This window comes from Euleptes europaea, chromosome 3, assembly GCF_029931775.1.
Source record: "Euleptes europaea isolate rEulEur1 chromosome 3, rEulEur1.hap1, whole genome shotgun sequence".
Lineage (NCBI taxonomy): Eukaryota > Metazoa > Chordata > Lepidosauria > Squamata > Sphaerodactylidae > Euleptes > Euleptes europaea.
This window is the reverse complement of record NC_079314.1, coordinates 93,766,557-93,788,292: the sequence shown is the minus strand read 5'-3', so window position 1 is coordinate 93,788,292 and position 21,736 is coordinate 93,766,557. Positions and strand designations below refer to the sequence as shown.

Below are 21,736 nucleotides of genomic sequence, written 5' to 3'. Positions count from 1 at the left end.
AAATGCTGCAAACATGCAAAAAGGACTCTGACCACTTAATTCCCCCCCCCCCCGCCCCGGTTTCAGTTATCATCTCATCTCAGATGGAGCAATGGGTTAAGATGCAAAAAAATTCAGGAACTCCCAGATTTCCCAACATGGGAAAACAATTATGAGGACCTTTGTCAGTTATGAAAGGATAAAGATCAGCTCAGTCCATGGGGGAGCTTCCCAAACACCAGTAGGGGGCAAATCCAGGACAATTTGGGTTTGGTTTTTTTTACATTTTTACCCTTTAAACATTCACTTATCAAATACATATCCAAGAACACACCCTTTAGAAACCCAGGGAGGGAAGGGGTAATATTGAGAACACAGCACAAGGCAGGCAGCAGGAGCATCTGCTTTCCAATTCCCAAGAGAGAGGAGAAAAGAGGTTCCGTATCGTTAGGTTAGAACAGAAACCACAGGGTAGGAGAAAGGCATTCAAGTTTTGGCATACTCTTTTGCAAAAGAAAGGGGGGTGACAAGTGAGGGGGCCCTAAAAAAGATTTGTGTTTCTTCATTTGGATGGTTAAACTATAGTTTCACAAAGTACTTCAAATCCCAGATGTCCTGTTTCATATTCAACAACATAACCCACAGAAATTTTGGGGAGTGTCTTTAGTCCCATCTATGCTGTTTACCATCTCTGAAACAGCAAGCCTCGGTTTCGAAGCCACTGATAAACTGCTGTGAATCTGACAGGTGGGAGTCAGAAGTTCTAATACCCGATGAACAACTATATGGACTAAATATTTACTAAATGAAACAAGTAGGGTAAATGCCTGTAACATAATTCACAGAAAATAGGTCTTGTTTTAACTGAAAACCAGAAGTCTTGGGTTTGTTTAGCTGCAGAGTTAGGTATTTATAGTCAAAATTTTGCAATTTATGGAGGATTCTGAGAAAAAGGGTAGGTGCGATTGTGTGTAAAATGCGGGAAGATAAGGCACGTAATGTGAAGGACCAAAAGCACATAACAGTAAAGACTTGAATTAAGTACATCATGGATTCTGACAGGTCGTTATTTTTGCATCCTTTTTGCACACTCTAAAAAGAGTACATGTGTTTCCCCAAGCCTGATAGCACTGACTGCAGCAAATCTAATTGACACAAAGTTTGGTCCGTTAATACCAAACCTGGGTAGAGGGAAAGAAAGTATTTAGTGGCTTGCTTCTGACAGGTTGTAAAATAAGAGACACTCAGTTTAAAGAGGGCCGCATAACTTAGATGGCCTGCCTGCTGGGCTCTGCCCCGTCTAACAACTCTCCTCAGCAGCCTTTCGTGTGACCTGCTGGCTTTCTCCCACACAGAACCTGCAATTGGCCGAAAGAGAGTGGTCAAGCACAGAATCCCTTCTGCTCCCGAGGTGCAGCCCACTGCCTTTCCGCTGCTCTCTACAGGCCCAGAGTTCTCAGTAGAGGCACAGTTGTGTATATTTCATGTCACAATTTCATGAATTAGAGAGAGACATCTGTCCTGAAAGAACCACAATAATAATGACAAAAGCCCATTTCAGAGTTTATTGGCGACACAAGGTATTTCATATGTGAAATCATCCCTTTTTCTGGTTTTCAGATAACACAGGTCAGAGGAATTTCAACATGCTAAATATGGACGGGAACTTAAAACCTGAAGACAGAAATTCAACAGGGTTGTACTATGCAGGGCTACGAACCTCCAGACTGCGATGAGAGGGGTTAAAAAAATAAAGTACTAGCCAAGTTGCACTTTTAAACTGTCATGTGATGGGGTGGGGGTGGGGACAGATGTTCATTTTTAATTAAAAGTGGAAAACTTAGCATTGATTAAGTCAAGCATAGTAATAGACATGCACTGTGCAAGCTTCCCCCACAGAGCTCTGCCAATGCACCTTGCTCCTGACCTGCAATACTCCCTGCTATTCCAGTGCTGGACCTACCGGGCAGAGAGAGAATCACATCAATTCTTCAGTGAAGGGACATCGATTTTGTGATGAGAACCAGTTAGGAAAGTATCACTCAAAATCACTGCACTTGTGACCCTAAAGTCTGAAATCTTTTCTCCAGAGTGGCATTAACCCTCAACAAAACTACCTTTCTATCACATCATGAGCAACTACACAAAGCCATTCTAGAAATCTGGAAGTTTATACAGATAACTTATAAAAGACCAATGTTTTGGCAACGCTGAAGGGTCCGTTATGCTATCAAAGGGGTGTAGAACTTTCTTTTACCAAAGACACCTCTTATATCCCATTTAAATCTTTTTTGGGTTTGTTAATGGGGGAAAAACACCGTAAGAGTAATTTCCCCCAAACATTACTCCAAAGTATGGAGAAAAAAATGTGTCCCGATGGCTTCAGTAACCCCTTTTGTTCTTAAATGACCTTGAACTTTTGGGATCCTGATCTTTCAAAGGGAAAAATATGGGAGCTTTAGAGCACTCGGCACCTGTAATTATAGGGAAAGGCAACATGAACTTCTTAGGTAACTTTGCCATATATGTTGCCTGATTCCAGATCTTACTGAAAAATATGTTCTCTGGGCAGCAAGTTGCCTTGTCATGTCAAATGAAGGGGGCGGGAGTGAGGAACTGGGTATAGAAATAAAAAGCTTACCTTGGAGCCACGTTCATTAAAGATTATCTCTACATCAAGGATTTTGCCAAATTGCTGTAAAGACAAAAGAGAATAAAAAAATTATCCCTAGTCTTTTCATTTATCCTTTTAAAATATGTAATCCACTGGTTTAAACAATGCATTTCCAACCTCTCAAACCAAGAGGTTTCCAAGTTGCAAAAGAAACTATCAGTGTTCTGAACAGGAAAACCATCAATATTCTGGCTCCAGAATGAGGATCACAAAAATTCACACAATGGGGCCATGCACAGACAGAAGAAGGGTTTCTACAAAACTGATAAGACCACCATATTTGTAGAAAAATCTTACATTGAAAACAATAATAGAAGGAGGGAGCATTAAAAAAAATACAGTGTCAAGATCTCAGCAGCCATTTTGGATTGCTTAGGAAACTCTGGTTATCCAAAATGGCTGTTGCAGCTTCACTCTGATTCTGCAGGTGAGCTGGGGAAAGGAAGAGTGGGCAGGCAAGACAAGGAGGAAAGTGGGGATTGGTGAGAAGAAGGAAAAGAAAAATGTAGCAAAAAGGAGAATGGGGTCTGAAGAGTGGCAAAGAAGCTGGGACAAGAAGGAAGTGGCACATGGGGCCGAGCTGCTTAGGATGCATGCAATTACATCCATGTATTATGCCTATAACCGGATCAGCCATATTTTCAGCCAACAGCACCTCCATCCTGTCAGGATTAAGCTGTTCAGTCCCATCCAATCACTGATGTCAGATATTGGTCCAGAATTTACGCTGCTTTCCCAGGACGTGACAGAGAAGAGACAGTGACACCTACATACTGATGGCCCAGACCTCACCCAGTGGCTTCCTATGAGTTGTAAATAGCTTGGGAAACAAGAACAAACTTGATGGAACCCCATACAATACTGTGCAGCAGAAGAGCAGCTCTCCAGTGCCAAATTTAAGTTTCCAAAAACAACCAGCGCAAACAACATATGTCATGAACCCTATCAAGTGAAGTGGTTCAGAAGTATACCATGGCCAAGGGTGCCAAAAGGGGTAACAGGGATTGACTTCCTTGTCCATTTCCTAATGAGGATTACGTATACATAACAGTAACCAAGGAAGTTCAGACTTAAGTCAGAATGAACTGAAGAAGATGTTACTCAGGAATCTCAGGAATTGTGCCACCACTGCATGTTCACACAAATTGGTGATTGGCCAAATTAGTCAAAGTTGGTGGGATTATATGTCCCCTGACCCAGTACTTAAGGCTGAAAACACCATCTCTCCCCTCAAAAGACATTTACAACCTCTCCTGCCCAACAGGGCACTTGCTTCCTGACAGATCTAATTAGTTAACAATGCCAAGGTTTGAGCGTGCAAACAGTAGGTATGTCTCCAAAGTTCTTGTCCACATCATCAGCCTGTACAAACTAAAAAGTATCCAACAAAAGAAAACATGTGGAAGTCCAAGGGACAGCAGAACCTATAGCTGTAATAAAATCAGTTGTATAGATTCTGACAGATACCATCCTTATTGGCAAATTACTGTGCTACTTGGCCATTCAGGGTTCCTTCATCTTCTTTTGTGGGCAAAGATGTAACAACAGGTCTAGTCACCATTCAGAAAAACTCGGCTGGGTGGAGTTAACTACTTATGCAATGGTGAGAGAGAAATGTGTTCTCTTTGATGTTATTCCCACCACAGTACAGCCCCTAAATTCAGCATTATCCCATGGCCATGAAGATTAATAGCGAATTTTTTACCATTGCTATCTAGCCACTGTTTCTGCCATTTCATTGCTTCAGTTCCTTGGCAAACCAAGACGCTAATCAGCCTCTAACTAGAGCAGTGGTTCTCAACCTTTTTCGAGTCGTGACCCCCTTTTACAATTGCCAAGTAACCTGCGACCCTCGTCACATTTCCATAAATTTGCATAAATGACATTTTCAATAGGATAAAGAAAACACATTTGTTTTTTTGGCAGTCCAGGGTATCCATATATATAATTACTTTAAATTTTAAAGTTTAAAACAAGCAAGCAAATGGTACTACCACGTGTTGCGCAGCAGCTGTGACTGTGTGGCACGGCAACCTTTCCTGGCAAGGAGGAAAGAGTGCCTCTGAGCATGCACTGCGTTCCTTGTCCTCCCCTCTCTCCCCAAAAACTCTTCCAAGCAGGCTGGGGCTCTCGCGAGGAAACCGCCTCTCTTGTGACTGGGACACTGCTTGTGCACAGAACTGCAGTTATCCCTCAAAGTGGAGCTCCGTTTAATCACCTCACGAGAGAGAAGGGCCAGGAAAGAGCCGAGGGCTGCTTATCCCGCTCGGACTTTTCGTGCCTTTTTCTCCCCTCCGCCAGTCACCACTCCTTCTGCGCCTCACCGAACCTGCGCGCTCGAGGGGGAAATCCCGAACTGCGCATGCATCTCGACTCTCTCCCCCTTGGCCTTGCCAGAGCAGAACTGATGACTCAGGGCAGAAAAGCGAAGCCACCCTACAGACATGCGCACTTGGATTCCAGGCTGAAACTCCCGCCCCACCCGAGCCCGGCTAAAAGTAAAAACAACGTGGCTGTAGCGGTTTCAAGGGGGACCGCCCTCTTCTCCTCCGAGACCTGAACTGGCCGAGCCAGGGGAGCTTCCTCGGCCTCCCACACATCCTGCCGCATCATCCGCCCGGCGCAGGTGCGACCACGCCCAGGGCTGGCCCGCCCGCTTCTCAGCTGGGCAGCGGGGCTACAGCTGGTGTGCGGCGGCACGCCGCCGCATCTCTGCAGCCCAGCTCCTTCTGGCTGTCAGTCAGCCAGTTCCTCACCTCTCTGCTTGGGGTCTTCCCTGCCCTCGCGGATGGATCAGGGTTACAGGGCGTCTGGGTTAGTCCTGGACAGCCCGGGATGGGGGCTGTCCCAGGACAGTGGCGGCGAGCCCCCAGAAAACACTTCGTGACCCCCTTGGGGGTCCCGACCACCAGGTTGAGAACCACTGAACTAGAGGAAGAAGGCACTTAAGAGTGATCGCGTCAACATCACAGGCTGCCACCTCCAGAGATCAACAAAGGGTTCAACAGGACCACCAACCACGCCAGCCAAAAAATCTCTGAGAACCATCAATATTTCCTAAGGATCATTCTAATTGGCCCCTCGCTCTTTTAGAGTACCTGCAACTCTAAACTCTTATCAGGTTGTGTTTTCTCCAGGACAAAGGAACTACAGTGAGTTCTTCACTATCAGCGCTTCCAGCCCACAGCAGAAAATAAATTTTGAGTATGTCCTGTCAAGTATACTTTTGGCATGTTCTCACTGAGGAGCTGGGTAATAAGTATTCTTTCCTTTCTTACTTTCAGGTAAGAACCTTCTACAATAAACTAAAATCCTTTCATTTATTTCGATTTGTACAATTTACCTAGAACACTGATGTATTTATTTGGAAAACTTATATGTCACCTCTCCAGAGACTTGACCTTAGTGGCTCACAAAGTTAAAAAACACACAATAAATTCATAACAAAAGCATAAAATGAAGCCAAAGAAACAAACCATAAAACCTCCACCCGGCAGCCTAAAATGCTATTCATAATACAGTCCTCAGGCTAGAAGCACACCATAAAAATAGATACAGGTGGAACCTCACAGTTAAAAGCCTCATTAAAAAAGAGAAATATTTTGGCCTGACACCTCAAAGAAAGCAAACTAGGCACCAGGTGAGCCTCATGGGGATGAACACTCGACAGGTAAAGAGGCTTTAGAACACTGTTTCCCCTCCCTATTTTATCATAACAACCCTGTGAGGTAGGCCAGGCTGAAAGTTTGTGACGAGCTCAAGGTCAACCAACAAGATTCCATGGTAGAAGTGGGAATTCGAGCCTGAGTTGCCCAGGGTCCCAGTCTGCCAATCTATCTACTACACAGCACTGGCTCTTTCCAATATGGTAAATAATGCCCCTTCTAGCACTATTTTGTCTTGGGGAAATGGGGGGGGGAGCTCCTCTGCCTACTGTTCAGTCTCAATCTGAATAGGGCCCCCTCAGCGCTTTGTAGAAGTTTCCACGGGAAACTTACTAACATACTCTGACTCAGTGATTTCATGTTGGGTTGTCTCTTTATTAGTAGTAGGCTACTTCTGGGTACTGTTTTGGCTTACTACAAACATCACTGGTTGTCACTTATACCTTGCCACTCAATTGGTCCAACACATCATTAATGACTTGCAGCCTATCATAGATAATGACATTTCTTTCACACGGGCGTTGAGTGGCAGGCTTTTCCTTGGGTGGCAGGCCTTTCCTTGTTTACAGGCCATTTCTTACCTACAACAATGGATCACCTAACAGAGAGACAAACTCAGAAACCAGACTCTACAACAAACCTAGATGCCAACTATGCAAATATACTCACGCAACATGATTACAAGTGGCTCGTTCACCTTCCAACGTTATATAACCCATCAAGTGCCAATCATGCCCTTCTACTATCTACATCGGACAAAGAGGCTGGTCTCTACACAAAAGAACAAACAGGCACAAAACTGACATCAAAAATCACAATACTAAGAAACCTGTATACACTTTAATCTTTCAGGACATGCTACTGCTAATGTAAAACTCACTGCTCTCCGAAAGAACTTCAAGAGAAGAATTCAGTACATAATTGCTGAATTAGAATTCATTAAGTTCAACACTAAAGCATAACTCCCCTTCTGAGCTTAACAAGAACTTCAGATTTCTCACTCACTACAGAGTGGCCAATATCTCACACATTTCATTCCTTAAAATATATTAATTAGTTGAGTTGTACCTTTGTAACTGTATGTGCTTACCTTGTTTCATCCTGCTCTTTCCTAGATCAGATTTAATGTTAATCCTACTTTGCCTGTCTATCAACAGTTCAGAACGGTCCTCCCCCATTTGGAGTGAATTAATGACTCTTTCGATTTGATCTTATTTCAACAGGCTTCTCTTTGAATGACCCCCCCTCCCCAACACACATTTTTGTTGCTAACCTAATTGCACTGAGCTCTGACTTACCAAAAAAAAAAAGCTTAAACTGGAGTACATTTTGTTAGTCTTTAAAATGTCACTGGAACTCCTGTTTTATTTTGCTCCTACGGACTAACATAGCTATCCATCTGGAATTCACATATTTTAGTCACTCTGACTCTTAATCAGGCTCCCTGCCTGTTCAGCTGCCTTTTCTGTCAACAGCAACGTCTGTATGTTGTGCATTGATTTTTTTTCCCAGCCACACCCTTCATTGATACCTCATTTTCTCAACTCGTTTTTTCTACCTTCCGTTCCCTTCAGGCCCTGCCTCATATCCTTCCCTTAGGTTCGCTGTTTTCTGCCTGGCTGGTTTGGCTACTTCCTTTAGCTCCCTTCCTCTCATAGCTTTACTGTCTCCTGAATTTCCCCCCCACTAAGCTTTCCAGTCCTTCGCCTTCCAGTGCAGCTCACACGGGTCCTCCTATCCCTAAGCCTGGATGAAAGATCTCTCATTGCATGGCTAACCAGGGCCAGCTGCCCTGCAGAAGAAGGGAGGGCCCTTCCATTGGCTTGTAATTCAATTTTCATCTGGCCCCTTGTTGCATGTACTCTACAGAAGCCAAAAAGAGCACATAATTAAAGGGTGGCATAGAAATGCTGCAATAATTTTTTAACAAATGAGTAACTCCCCTCACCAGTTGAAATGCTCATGAACATTCCAGGACACCATATTTCCTCAGCTAATATCAACTAGAGTCTTCATCACTGCTGTGGCTACCATATCACTCCCTACAGTGCAATCCTAAGGAAAGTTACTCCAGTCTAAGACCACTGAAATGAATGGGCTTAGACTGGAGAAACTCTCCTTAGGGTTGCACTGTTAGTGTACTTCAGTACAGCTTGCTGAAAAGCAAAAGTATCCTCGGCTCCCCTCCAAAACACACACAGTACAGCCAGAAAGTCTGCATGACTATCATTTTCCAGTTTCATTAAACCAGACCCCCCACATGGCTCTCTCTCATCAGATCACTCACACCTTCTAAAGCTTGTCTTAAACCACCATCAAACATCTGGACTGCCTGTCACCCAAAAGAATACACATTTCTCAAAATTATTTTTCTTTGATGACATCATAGTACCCATGATACTATGGTGTTTCACATGCCCTTTGCTCCGACTACGATATCTAGAAGGGAATCAGGTCTGATATACTGTGAAAATGCTGTATTATTACCGCAGAGGGCATCATTTTCAGAATGTTCTGCTTCAAACGTTATGACTCACATCCACTAATTACTATTAAATAAAAAACAGGCACGGTTGCCTACTTTGCAAGCTTTATAAGGCCCCCCTGTGTAACTATTTCAGTCTTGCTGTCAACTCTTTTAAACGTTAACTGCAAACAACATGACTTTCCCCAGAGGCAATGAACTAACTAGGCCAGCAACATTCACAGCGTGGACAGTGTTAAACTAGACATTGCAAGTACAGTAAGAAAGTAGTCACTGGAGATTCAACTCCTGATCCAAAGGGGCTTCCTATGTTTTTAATAGCTGCTCAACAAAGGAGATTAGCTGGCAGATACAAGTTCCTCTGCTCCGCTGCTTAAAGCAGGAACATTTGATGCCCAACACCTCGCTGACAGTCAGCTATTAAGGTACATGGACAGGTGTCATGAGATGTAGTCAGAGCAAGAAGCCAAATTTCACAGAGGTCATAGAGCTGACGTCTAGAGCAACAACAAAAGGTAACACACTCATGGTACACTATCATAACACTTGTGGCCAAAGCTAAATTTTTAATTCCGCTATATTTCACCTCCACATTTAAACCATAATTTTCAGACTTATTCCTCACCCAGCTGAGGCAGGCTATTTACATGCCAGTCTACACAGAAAGATGAGGCAAGACTTGACAGAGTTTTACTGACTACAGAGAAAGCACAGTGCATGTCTGCTAAAGTAGTCTTAAGTATTCAGATCAGAAGCAGTTAGCTTTGGGCCACACAGTTTTGGCATTTTCCCAAAACAGCATGGTGACAAAATAAGTCGCTAGTACTGAGATTTGTCTTACTTGAGACTGTATTCTTACAAAGCTTTCTACAAAACGAATCTTCCATATGAAAATTTGGGGCTCTGAACTCCTGGGGTCAGAATTGCTGTACCTCAGAAGCCAAAGGCATCTCAAGGCTGACAGAGTTGAATCAAGACAATTTAAATAATTGTTTTAAAATACAAATAAGAAAAAAGTAGTAATAAATCACTTATTTTTATTTCTAATTTATATATTTCAACAACAAAGGAGCATTCTAATTGGGTACTGTAAAAATATAAATCTATTACTATATAACTAAACAGAGCTTTTTTTTAAGAGAGCCAGAGTGGTGTAATGGTGAAGAATGGTGGACTCTAATCTGAAGAACCAGATTCGAATCTCCGCTCCTCCACATGAAGCCTGCTGGGTGACCTTGGGCCAGTCACAGTTCTCTCAGAACTCTCTCAGCCCACATGGAGACAGGCAATGGCAAACCACTTCTGAACATCTCTTGCCTTGAAAACCCTATGGGATCACCATAAGTCAGCTGTGACTTGACAGTACACTCACACACACAATGTTGGTCAAAAACCAAAATCAATGTAATACCTGAAATTCTGGAGAATCCCAAAGCTTGCACAATGTGCAGTGTTAATATAGTTGGTCTTAATAAAACATGTGTTTTTGGATTTTGTTATGGGCAAACATAGCTACAAGCATTTTTTGTCTGTTTTGAGAATACTGAAATGTTGGGAAAGGAACATTTCAACTGGAAGAAAAAGAATCTGGGAAACTTCACCAGATAATGCTACCACAATTTGGTGTATATTGACAGTTTTTGGTGTACCAACTAAATTTTTTCTTCAGCATTGTTAATACAGGCATCACCACATTTTTCTTTCATTCTCAACCTTTTAATGAACCTGTGCGTTCCGTTAGGCATCTGAGAGTCATTTGATGAACTAACTGCTTGTTAGTATATTTTTAGCTGGTTGGCTTCGATTTTTGCTACTTTTCCCCCAGCATAACAACAGCACAATCTGATACCACTCGGCCGCACCCTGTGCCTACCGAAGTTAGCTTAGCATTATACACATGACACAGACAGAGACCTTAGCACCATAGCATGAAAGTTGTATTTCTGCCCCCACCCCATGCAGCATTCAGCCGGATGGTAAGTATTGGAGATAGCTTGCCCGGTCTTGTGGTATTTTGATTGGTCTAAATAAAAGGTATAACATGGATTAAAAAAAATAGAGCATTTGCACTAACAAAAAAGCACAATACAAAGCTTCATTATATGCAGCTCCATCACCTTTCGTACTACAGTTTATATTTGCTTAGAAAGACGACAGTGACTGAAAATAAAAATAGGTTTGGCTTTCTCTGTAGATATGCAAGGATACTAATTAAAAGGGTTTAAAAAAAAAAGACTGAATTACCAGACCTTTTCAGAAACAAGGGCTAGTAAGTTAATTTTCTGTGTTTCTGTGGCCAACAGTCTAAAATATTCAAAATTTACACAATAATAAACACAGTCCTCATGACCTATTGATATCATGTCAGATATTTTTGCTGCTGGTTCACCATCACACTTAGCATCTGAATGGCACTTTAAAACAGTCAAAGCGCTTCACACATATCTTTTAATCCAAACAACAGCCCTGTAAGTAGGCAACCCCATATTGCAGATGGGGAGCTGAGACAGAGGGGCTTCCCGGAGCCCAACTAGTGAGTTCATGGCAGAGGTGACATCTGAACAAGGACTTCAAGACTCTGAGCTACAATGCTATATTATCATTTTTGTATTAAAGACGTCTGATAGAGGGTACTGGGTTGTTTGAAAATATTGTACAAATGGACTGACAGCAACGTTTGCTTGTTTAAAACTTAAAACAAAGTTTAAAAAATAACAATTTTTTTCGCTTAAGAATGGATTTTCAAAACGTCATCAATTTTTATGGCCTTGTTTTTCTTACAGAAAATAATTTGAAGTTTTAATTTAGCATCTCTCTTTGTTATTTAAAATAAAAAACCTCCCAGGAGTAACAAGAACTTCACAATTTATTGAAAATGGGGGGGGGGGTAAATATGAATTCAGACATTTGGTATAGCTTACTACCTGTTAATGTGACTTTTGAATTGTGGGGGGGGGAGAGAATACTTGGTATCATGACCTTTAGAAAGTGTAAGCTTTAATATTTTATTAAGTATTTTGAATGTGTGTGACCAGTTTTCCCCTGCATAGTGGGGTTCTGGTTGGAAAACACCGCCCTCTAGAGGGAGGCGACTTCTGCACAGGACAAAGGGAGAAATGAGAGAACGGCAGTCAAAGGTTTTTTTCCCCTCATTTGAGGTGGTGGAGGATTTTCTCTCTGGAAGAATTTCTGAGAAGCACTGAGAAAGGAAGGTGGCAGAAGACTGGCCATCTTCTGGCATGGGCTGTGGTCCCCAGTATTTATGGAACCTCTCCTTCTCCTGTGAGGGGGGAAAAATTGGTTTCTCAGAGTCTGTAAAGAAGAGAGATCTCACCAAGCATCTAGAACTCCCTGGAGTTCATGAGTTAGAACCTGGACAGTAAAGAGACTTATTCTTTCTTTCACTCTGACTTTGGGATTACTCAAAATAATTTTTTAAAATTAATGATGATTTGGTGAAAACTCACGGTTCTGTACCCCTTTTTAAATAACAGATGTTCGCTGAAGCACAGTTCCTGTTTTGAATGGGGCATCCAAAACACGACAACCACTAACCTGGCCCTTTTAAGACTAAAAGGGTTACATAAGGATTAGTTTCACTGCATGAAGAGACAAATTATGCAAAACTACCCATCTGCCCCCAACGTCACTGTCTGGGTTGGAACCAGCGATCCATCTGCCACCCCACACACACACTTTCTCCATCCAACACCATCCATTTCTGACCCTGGGAAAGTGGGTTCCCAGGGTTGCAGAACCTACATGGACTATTAGGTATGTGGATTGGTGGGCATAAGTAGGGCGAAGGAGGCAATATTGCCCTTTCTTCCTTTTCCTGTCAATAGAGTGTCACTGATGGAAGAGTGAGGAGGGGTGAATTTCTCTCCTTCCCCCTTCGCTGCAGCCCACCAACCTAAGTTGCTGTTGCTCCATGAGGGTCCTGCATCCCTAGGACTCAACTCTCCCAGGGTTGGAAATAGCTGCTGCAGCAAGAGGAGAACACAGAGAATCCACAGTCTTTACATGAACAGATTGCTGCATCCAACCCCACAAGAAATCCTTGCATCCTGGTACAACGCATACAATATGCATTGCCATTATTCCAGTTTGCTGTTGGGCAGTTAAGTTCTATGATTCAAAACAGATAAAAGTATTTCTTCACACAACGCATAGTTAAAATTGCGGAACTCCCTGCCCTAGATTGTTGTGATGGCTGCCAACTTGGAAGGCTTTAAGAGGGGAGTGGACATGTTCACGGAGGAAAGGGCTATCCATGGCTACTAGTCAAAATGGACACTAGTCATGATGCATACCTATCATCTCCAGGATCAGAGGATCATGCCTATTAAATTAGGTGCTGTGGAACACAGGCAGGACAATGCTGCTGCAGTCGTCTTGTTTGGGGCTTCCTAGAATCACCTGGTTAGCCACTATGTGAACAGACTGCTGGACTTGATGGGCCTTGGTCTGATCCAGCATGGCTTTTCCTATGTTCTTATGTTCTATGATAAAATATTTACAGATAGAGGGTAGGGTGTGGTTGACATCCTCATTCAGCACCACAATTCCCTTTTCCTGAAAGTATATAACTAAAATCTGAAACCAACTGCTAGAAAGGACTAAGTCGATGATGCAACCGAAGTCAAAACGTAACAGATTTTTAATAAGACCGTCTCTATTAGGGAATGGGGCAGAAAGGGACCTCAAAACATTGAGACCCACAAAGCCATCAAGTCCTGAGGCTCTAGTAGCCAGCAGGGATGGCACACAGCAGCCCTTTATGTTCAAGCTTGGTGGGGCCCAAGACACTCTCCCTTTCCTCAGTCACCTTAATGACAACAGAAGGAGTTAATGCTCGGTCATGCCACTAAACTTTTCTAGATTGCACGGTTATATAGGTTGATGCTCATTGTTCCAGGACGAAGCCGACCTCCACGTTGCTGTTTTAGCCTCCAGGGCTTCTTCATTCCTCCCACGTCGTAACATTCTCTCCTGGCCCATTTTCCTGCAATCTATACAATTTCTCCATGTTTGTGGTTATTTTTGGAAATCCACTCCAGGCAAAGGCCCTCAAGTCTTTCACAGATGACACTGAAACAATCATATCTGACATTGAAAAGGGGGAGAAAGGGTACTCAGCCACGCACTGCAGAAGCTGCTAACAACTGTCGGTCCCCTACAGGAAAAAAGGATTGACTTTCAGCATGATTCACCCAATAGCCTTCTTCCTGCAAGAAGAATTACAGGGAGTGGGGCAAAAATGTTCCCTATTCCATTTTATAGTTCCAGGCTCTATTTATGCTGTTCAGAAATGCTGTATAGGCAAGAATAAGGACTGAATTATTGACTGCTTTTCTGCTCCAATTGCAGAGCTACCTCAAGCTGCAAAATGGCACATGCTCTTGCATGCGTGCCCAAAAAGTAAAAGTATTTCTGGCAGACTTCAGTCCTATGACTTATGCCAGAGCCAAGAAAGCCAAAACTTCTCATTAAGTAAAAGCAAAGACTAAACCCCAGAGCCAACGGAGTTTATATGTCCTTCCTCTTTTCCATCTAAGCCACTAAAAGAATCCTCCAGACATAACATTTATTTTAAGTAGAATGATGGTAAAGTAACCGGTAATTTGGTGGAGACTGGAAATTGGAAAACATTTTTTCCCACTTATGTGTAATCTAGCATGGTTTAAACTTTAGTGCTGATTTTTCCACATCCAGGTATTAAATAGTTAATGTGCCACTGGGGAGAAACTCCATGAAGCATCAACGTATTTATCAGGACTGTTTCAAGACATGACCTGAATACAGAGAGTGCAAGATTAATGGTTCCAAATCATGCGCTGCGTACACTGTTGTATCATAAGAGAGGCTGAGGCTTGCGCTGAAAAATTAAGCTGCCATGCTGGATGCATCACCAACTCTATGCCTATTGAAAGCCCCATGCAGCTCTGAACCCTCTGCCAATATATACCAATACGTGCCCACTGTCATTAGTCCAAGAAGAGAAGAAATAAAGTGGGGGAGGAGGAAACGGGTTTTCCAATTGCTTCAAAATGTCTGGATATTTTACATCTCTAGCAAGGAGGGAGAGACGTATGCAATATATGCTCTCTGACCATTGCCAAACTATGGAACCATCCTAAGTGCAGACATTCTAGTGAAGGAGAGGGTGTGATGCCAGGAAACAACATAAATTGGGCTGAAATATTAACACAGATGCAAGGATGCCCATTGTTCTAGGTTCATGTTAGAGCGGTTCCTCAGTGGAACAGGCTTCCCTGGGAGGTGGTGAGCTCTCCTTCCCTGGAGGTTTTAAAGAAGAGGCTAGATGGCCATCTGTCAGCAATTCTGATTCTGTGACCTTAAGCAGATCATGAGAGGGAGGGCATCTTGGCCATCTTCTGGGCATGGAGTAGGGGTCACTGGGGGTGTGGGGGGAGGTAGTTGTTAATTTCCTGCATTGTGCAGGGGGTTGGACTAGATGACCCTGGTGGTGTCTTCTAACTCTATGATTCTATAAGAGATAAATATATATATATATATATTTTGGGGGGGGAGAATAAAATGCTTTCAAATTTTAATGTATGCACATACAGTCAAGAGTTTGGGAAACATCATACTGTATAAGCTTGAAGCCAGGAGTAGAGCTATGAAGGCCTGCAAAAAAATGGGGGGGGGAGATTCATGTGTGTCCCCCAAGGATTTCCCCCCAAATTTCCTATAGAATTTTTTTTTTTAATTGAGGGAGCACTGGAAAAAACCTCTACAAAATATTTCTTGTTTTAGAATGAGTAAAATACTACTTGAGGGAAGGTTTTGCACAGTCAAAATATATCGAATGGAAAAACCTGAGGACGTTTTCAATTTTCCCAATGGAAAATGGGCAAAAAAACCTGTAGCCATATACATTTTCAATGTTTTTGTTTAAATACAAATTATTTCGAAAACAATTAACACATTATTAATGAGTTCAGTTTAGTTTAATATGCAAACATGCTGGTAGTCGACTCTATGAGACAGTTTCTGCCTGAATAATACACACAAGAAAAGCCATGCTGGATCAGACCAAGGCCCATCAAGTCTGTTCGCACAGTGGCCATGCCCCTAGAAAGCCCACAAACAAGATAACTGCAGCAGCACCATCCTGCCTGTGTTCCACGGTGCCAAAGACAAGTCAACATGCCAGAAATGTAACAGAGGCACTTGAATTACCTTGCTCCTTTGCAATCCTAGCTCCTTAATCTCCTGTCCTGGATGCTGCACTCCTCTCACCGGGGTTAAGCCAGGGAGGAGTTGGTCTGCCTGGTTCAGGAGGGAAAAGTTCCTTCTGGCTTCCCTCGGGGCCAGGAATGTCACCTTCTGAGTATCCAGGAGACTAAGTACTCCCTTGTTTGCAAAGGTTCTCACCCTGCCCAGCTGCCTACAACTTCTAGTCAGCTACCCCCTTACATCCTTCAGCTGGGGCCTTTTAGCCCTCTCTTGCCCCGGTCACTCCTAGTTCCTGCTTCCTTGCTCCTACTCCTGAGCAGGCCCTTTCTCTTGAGGAGGCTTTTACCCCAGAGGAGGCCCCTGCTCCATAGGGAGATAATACCGGTTGGCCTTCCTCCTGCCTGCTCATCCCTTGCAAACCCAACTAGCTTTCCTTGGCTCTGCAAATGAGCTGCCGCCTTCCTTAGGGCTGTGTCCCTGCTTTCCCCTTTCTCCTCCAGGGGTAGGGTGCCCAGGGCTGTTACAAAGCCAGACAGTTCTATTCTTAACCAGGCTTTCCACCCACTTACCCAGGACAACCACCACCAGGTTCAGAGGGCAACTTAAAACAAATATGACTGGAACATGCTGGAAGCCATGGTGACAGAAAACACAGGAGAGGAGCACATTCATGTTTTCAAGTGGCACTGAAGAGCGGGATCTTAAAGAGAAACTTAGTTTCAGAAAGTGTGTCCTTCAGAGTGAAAGCATTATAGTAACTAACTCCCGGTGACACAGAAGCAGCACCTGGCTCCTCCTTGTTTGGCCTTAGGGGAAATTATCTGCAGCCCTGAGCCGGAGTGAGTAGGCTGTGCACCCGGGTAACTGCCAGTCATCAACTGAACACACCCGAGGCACTGAAGCACTTGGTTCATTTCAGCTTGACCACAGAGAGCTCAAAAAAAGACCAGCAGCCCTGGAGATAGCGGCTGTCAGGCACCTGCCATAGGACGCGCCTAAGGACAATGAATGTTTGGGGGCATTCTGTGCTTTATGGTTTGAAGCATTACTCATTCCCAGCCTTCCCAACTGGGTGGGATACCAATGTAAACAAATACACAGATCTGTGCTACAACGCTACTGCAAAAAGGACAAAGGTAACGTACCCCAAACATCTGCCGGAGGTCAGGATCCCGAAAGCGGAAGGGAATATTGGAGACGTGCAGCCGCTTTGGAGTAGACTTGCTCTCAGTATTCTCACTACTTTGTGTCTGTGACTGCTGGCCATCCGTCTGTGCCCCTCCTTCTGTCTGCTGCAATATTTTTTTTAAAAAAGTAAAGAGTAAATCAGAAACATATCCATCCAACATTCACATCTATCAGCCCATGTCTTAGGTTTTTGAGCCACCCTTATTCACCTGGTATCTGAGTACCTTAGAGTACCTGAGTACCACAAGTGATCTTTTGTCCTCTCCCTTCCCCCTCTGGCCCCATCATTTTCTGAACAAACAGTAACAGGGTCTTTATAGAACTAAGTATTGGGTGATCAGTTGCACCCAGAGTAAGGTAAAGTACAGATTCAAACAAATACAAGTAAAAGGATGCATAGGGGCTGTGCCAATAATATTTATTGGAGTGGCTAATTTTTTACTTCTAAACTGACCGTTTGTTCAGACAGCCTGTATCAGCTTACATATATTCACACCAATAAACATTTCTCAAATGTCTTAAATTTTGGCATTGGTCCATGGTTTTTGAGCTCAAAACACATCAACATTAGAAGTTATTATCATCACAACAAAACAGGTTTCATACCAAAAAACTGGATTGTCCAAATGTTCATCTGTCGGTTATGTGCCTCCACAGAAGCAACTCTAGAACATCCTAGAACAGCGGTTCCCAAACGTTTTTAGTCATGGAGCACTTTTCAGGAGAGAAATTTGTCACGGAGCACCAATTTTCACCTAGCGCCTATATACCGGTAGTATTTTTCTTTCCAATCTCTTCACGGAGCACTAGATGTTTCTTGGAGCACCAAGTGCTCCGTGGAGCATGGTTTGGGAATCGCTGTTCTAGAGGTCTGGCCATATCCATCTAATATTCACATATATCAGCCCATGTCTTAGGTATTTGAGCCACCCTTATTCACCTGGTACTTGAGTACCTTAAGAGTTAGGTTGATTAAAAAATAGCCAAGTCTAACCACAAGTAATCTTTTGTCCTCTCCCTTCCCCATCTGGCCCCAACATTTTCTGAACAAACAGTAACAGGATCTCTATAGAACTAAGTACTGGGCGATGCATTGCATCAGGAGAAAAGAGACCTTCGAACAGCCTGCCCAAATGCTGAACCAGCTGTGGCTCCAACGTCAACAATATAATGGGAAATGAAAAGTGATGGGGCAAGCCAAGTGGTTGCTCTGCACACAGCTGGAACAGTCCTCCTTCATGAAAGCCAAAGGATGTAGGTACAGATCTGGTACAATGAGCCCAAACCTCTTGAGGAAGAGGCTGGCTAGCTAGCTAGCAACTAGCATTGCAGCATTTACTCACTTTTACAGGTGCTGGGTAGGAACTTTGCAGTCCTTCTGTATAGCATAGCACAGGTTGTAAGTTGAGGGCCTTTTGGAAGTTCTTTATCTACGTAAAACAATTAAGGTGCACCCAGCAGCCAGAGAACAGAGGCGCCTTTGCTCCTTGTCAACTGAGACAGTGGAAGTCCTTAACTGTTGTCTGGAAGCAACAACTACCTAGATGAAGCTCAATCCAGGTGAGGTGCTGTTCGTCCCCCTAAAATAGCAAGTTCACAGTTTGGGAACAGATCCAAAGCTACAGATGGAAGGGGTACAGATCTGAGGCAAGTAGCACCTTTATGCAGCTTTAGACAGTTTACTACTTGTATCCCCTTTTTTATCCATGCGCTATGTACATCCAGACAACAATGCTTTCTATGCGGGGACCACCTCTGAAGACAGCAGGCTAATATATAGTGGCTAAATTTCTAGTCAGTGCAAATTACAGAGATTATATTACACTAGTCATAAAAGAGCTGCACTGGCTTCCAGTTGGCTTCCAAGACGAACTCACAGTACTCCTCATTATCTATAAAGTTCTAAATGGTTCCAATGCAAGATACCTGAACATCTGCCTCCTCCCATATGAACCTGCTCACTGGTTAAGACAACCCCTGCTGTGTTTACCCCTTGCTGGCAAAAGCAGGACAGAGCTTTAGAGATGCTTACCTGGCACCAGCTTTACAAACATTTAGGTACTAGGCAAAGGAATTTTAAAAAATTACCCCAGGCCTGTTAGTATTTTACCCCCGTCATTACGTGTTGTGAAGGTTTTACGGACATTGTGCTACTCCTATTGCGCATATTTTAGCTGCTGCTGTTTTATAGTGTTAGTCTGCTGTGAGGGTTTTATGTGCTATTGTTCTGTTGTTAATTCTTTTTGCTTTAATGCCATACTGTTAATTTTTAGTGGATTATATTTATTAAATCTTCTTATAAGCCACTTTGAAGATAAATTTTATAAATATACAACAAAATATTGAGCTGGACCTGCTGAACTGTTGCATATCAGATCATAACAGATGATAGTCACAGCAAGCCTTTGAATTTTCCACATTTACATGATTGCAGCCAAATGGAGAAGCCACCTCTTATCTCAGAAAACTCAACTAGATGGCTTTGCAGCAACGCAGTGGGCGCTACCTGGAATTTTAAATGAAATTGAGGGTTTTAAGTATAACTTATATCCAGTATGTTTTAAACTGTTGAATTCTGTTGTTAGCCGACCCGAGCATGACCTTGGTCAGGAAAGGGCAGGATAGAAATCCAAAACACAGGTGAGAGACAAAACTTCTATGAGTTTCCTGAATGAACTTCAGACAACTCTGCTTTCCTCAAACAAAGGAGGCGCAAGAGAAAGGAAGCTTACTCTAGCAACAAACAAGAGTTGCCTAGTAAGCCATAAACATGTGGAGCAAGAGAAAGGACGGGGACCCAAAAGAAATTTTTGAAGTGTCCATTTACCTAAACAAAATTAAGACAACCCTCCTCCTAACGACAAGAAAATGATAGTGCTTACAAAGAAACTTGGAGGGAGTAGAGAACTGAGTGAGAAGGTGTGACCCTCCCAGGCATGGACGCAGAAATAAACACTCTTTTGAGGAAAGGATTTATGTCAGTTTCTTGTAGATCCAGCAAATGTTCTGAAGATATTCCTGAACAGGTGCAGAACCCATGTCTATGATGACACAGAAGAAAAGAATGTGCCATCACCCTTTAGTTATATCAACACACTAGAGTGTATGAAGCAGGTCACATACAACATTTTAAAGTCTTATCACAACCCTGCAAAGTAGACATGTATTTTATTTCCATATTACTGATTAAGGAAGAAGTGGTGATAAAGTTTTTTGTGAGTGGTAGAGGGAAGATCCGATGCCCTCTTTTGTAGCACAGACTCTCACGGCAACTATGCTATACCTGCTCTCCATCGGTAGCTTTCCATTTAATCATCATCTGATCTCCAGTGGCTACCGTAGATAAGCCTTTAGATGAAGTATATGGAAATTGGTATAAACACACTGCTTCTGGTTCCTTGATCCCTTTGACCCCAAATAGCAGCAGCTCCTGGAGCTGCTGCCTAATGATCCTGTGGTGGTGTGCAACTGTAACCAGAAAAAGCGAGGTTGTGGTGACTTCTACCAGCACTTCAATCCACTACTCTGTTTTGCTAGCAATGCACCTTAGAGCTCAGTGAGCCTTGTCCTATGCAGGAACTGCAGCTTTATGGAGGTAGCCTCATTCCTACATCTGGTGCCAATCTGTTGCCAGAACCAGTTACATTCCCCCTTCCTACATTTATTTTGATATTTTCTCCCAGTGAGAACTTAGCTGACACCACATTTTATTATATTTTTAAATGGAAATGGGGACAACATATGAGAGAAAGGAAATCAAGCCACACACACAAAGAGCCTGGGTACACTGGAATAAACCCTATTATATTTCAACATATATTAGAATCATAGAGTTGGAAGGGACCCCCAGGGTCATCTAGTCCAACCCCCTGCACAATGCAGGAAACTCACAACTACCTCCCCCCCACACATACCCCCAGTGACCAGAAGATGGCCAAGATTCCTTCCCTCTCATCATCTGCCTAAGAGTATAAAAGGAAAAGAAAAACAGGGATATCTCTATATCATAAACCAAGCAAGCCTACAAAGCACCCACAGAGCAGACTCTCAGTACCGAGAGAGGGACAAATTTAATATGATTTTGAATCTTTCCTCCAGATTTGCATGAATTCCACCATAACAAACCCAACATGCGAGAGAACATTTATTGCGCGTATTAAAAAATGTTCTGACTGACGAATGCTGGTAGTAAGAGATCAATAATAACTAAATCAGTTTTTACTGGAGTTGCTCCTTACAGCTACTATCCAAAATAACACTTGGTGGCACACCCATCTTTTGTGATTCTTCTTGATGGTGTGTAAAATCAGCAATCTGGTTTGGTGACACCGTGTTTCAAGCCTTAATTTTTCTGTTCATATTGTTAGGCTGATACTTTCCTCTCAAAAATAGCTGAAATCTGCAGGAATCCATAGAAAAAATGGATTTGGCCACCATATAATAACATTAATAAATTTTAAGGTCATTATAATAGATTCCTAAGCATAGCCAGCGTAGTGTAGTGGTTAAGAGTGGTGGATTCTAATCTGGTGAACCAGG

The 21,736-nt window shown here is 42.9% G+C and overlaps 1 protein-coding gene across 11 annotated transcripts in view; it reads right to left on the bottom strand.

Moving 5' to 3' along the window:
- RBFOX2 (RNA binding fox-1 homolog 2) overlaps positions 1 to 21,736 on the bottom strand; it is a 228,669-nt gene that overhangs the window by 44,182 nt on the left and 162,751 nt on the right. For all 11 annotated transcript variants that reach the window (XR_008933229.1, XM_056845889.1, XM_056845888.1 and 8 more), the window contains 2 exons: positions 17,155 to 17,301; positions 2,621 to 2,674 (listed from right to left, as the gene is read on the bottom strand). Coding sequence is in view for 10 of the 11 variants with exons in the window: in XM_056845889.1 (XP_056701867.1) it covers positions 2,621 to 2,674; positions 17,155 to 17,301 (201 nt within the window). In the remaining variant the exon portion in view is untranslated. The remainder of the gene's footprint in view (positions 1 to 2,620; positions 2,675 to 17,154; positions 17,302 to 21,736) is intronic.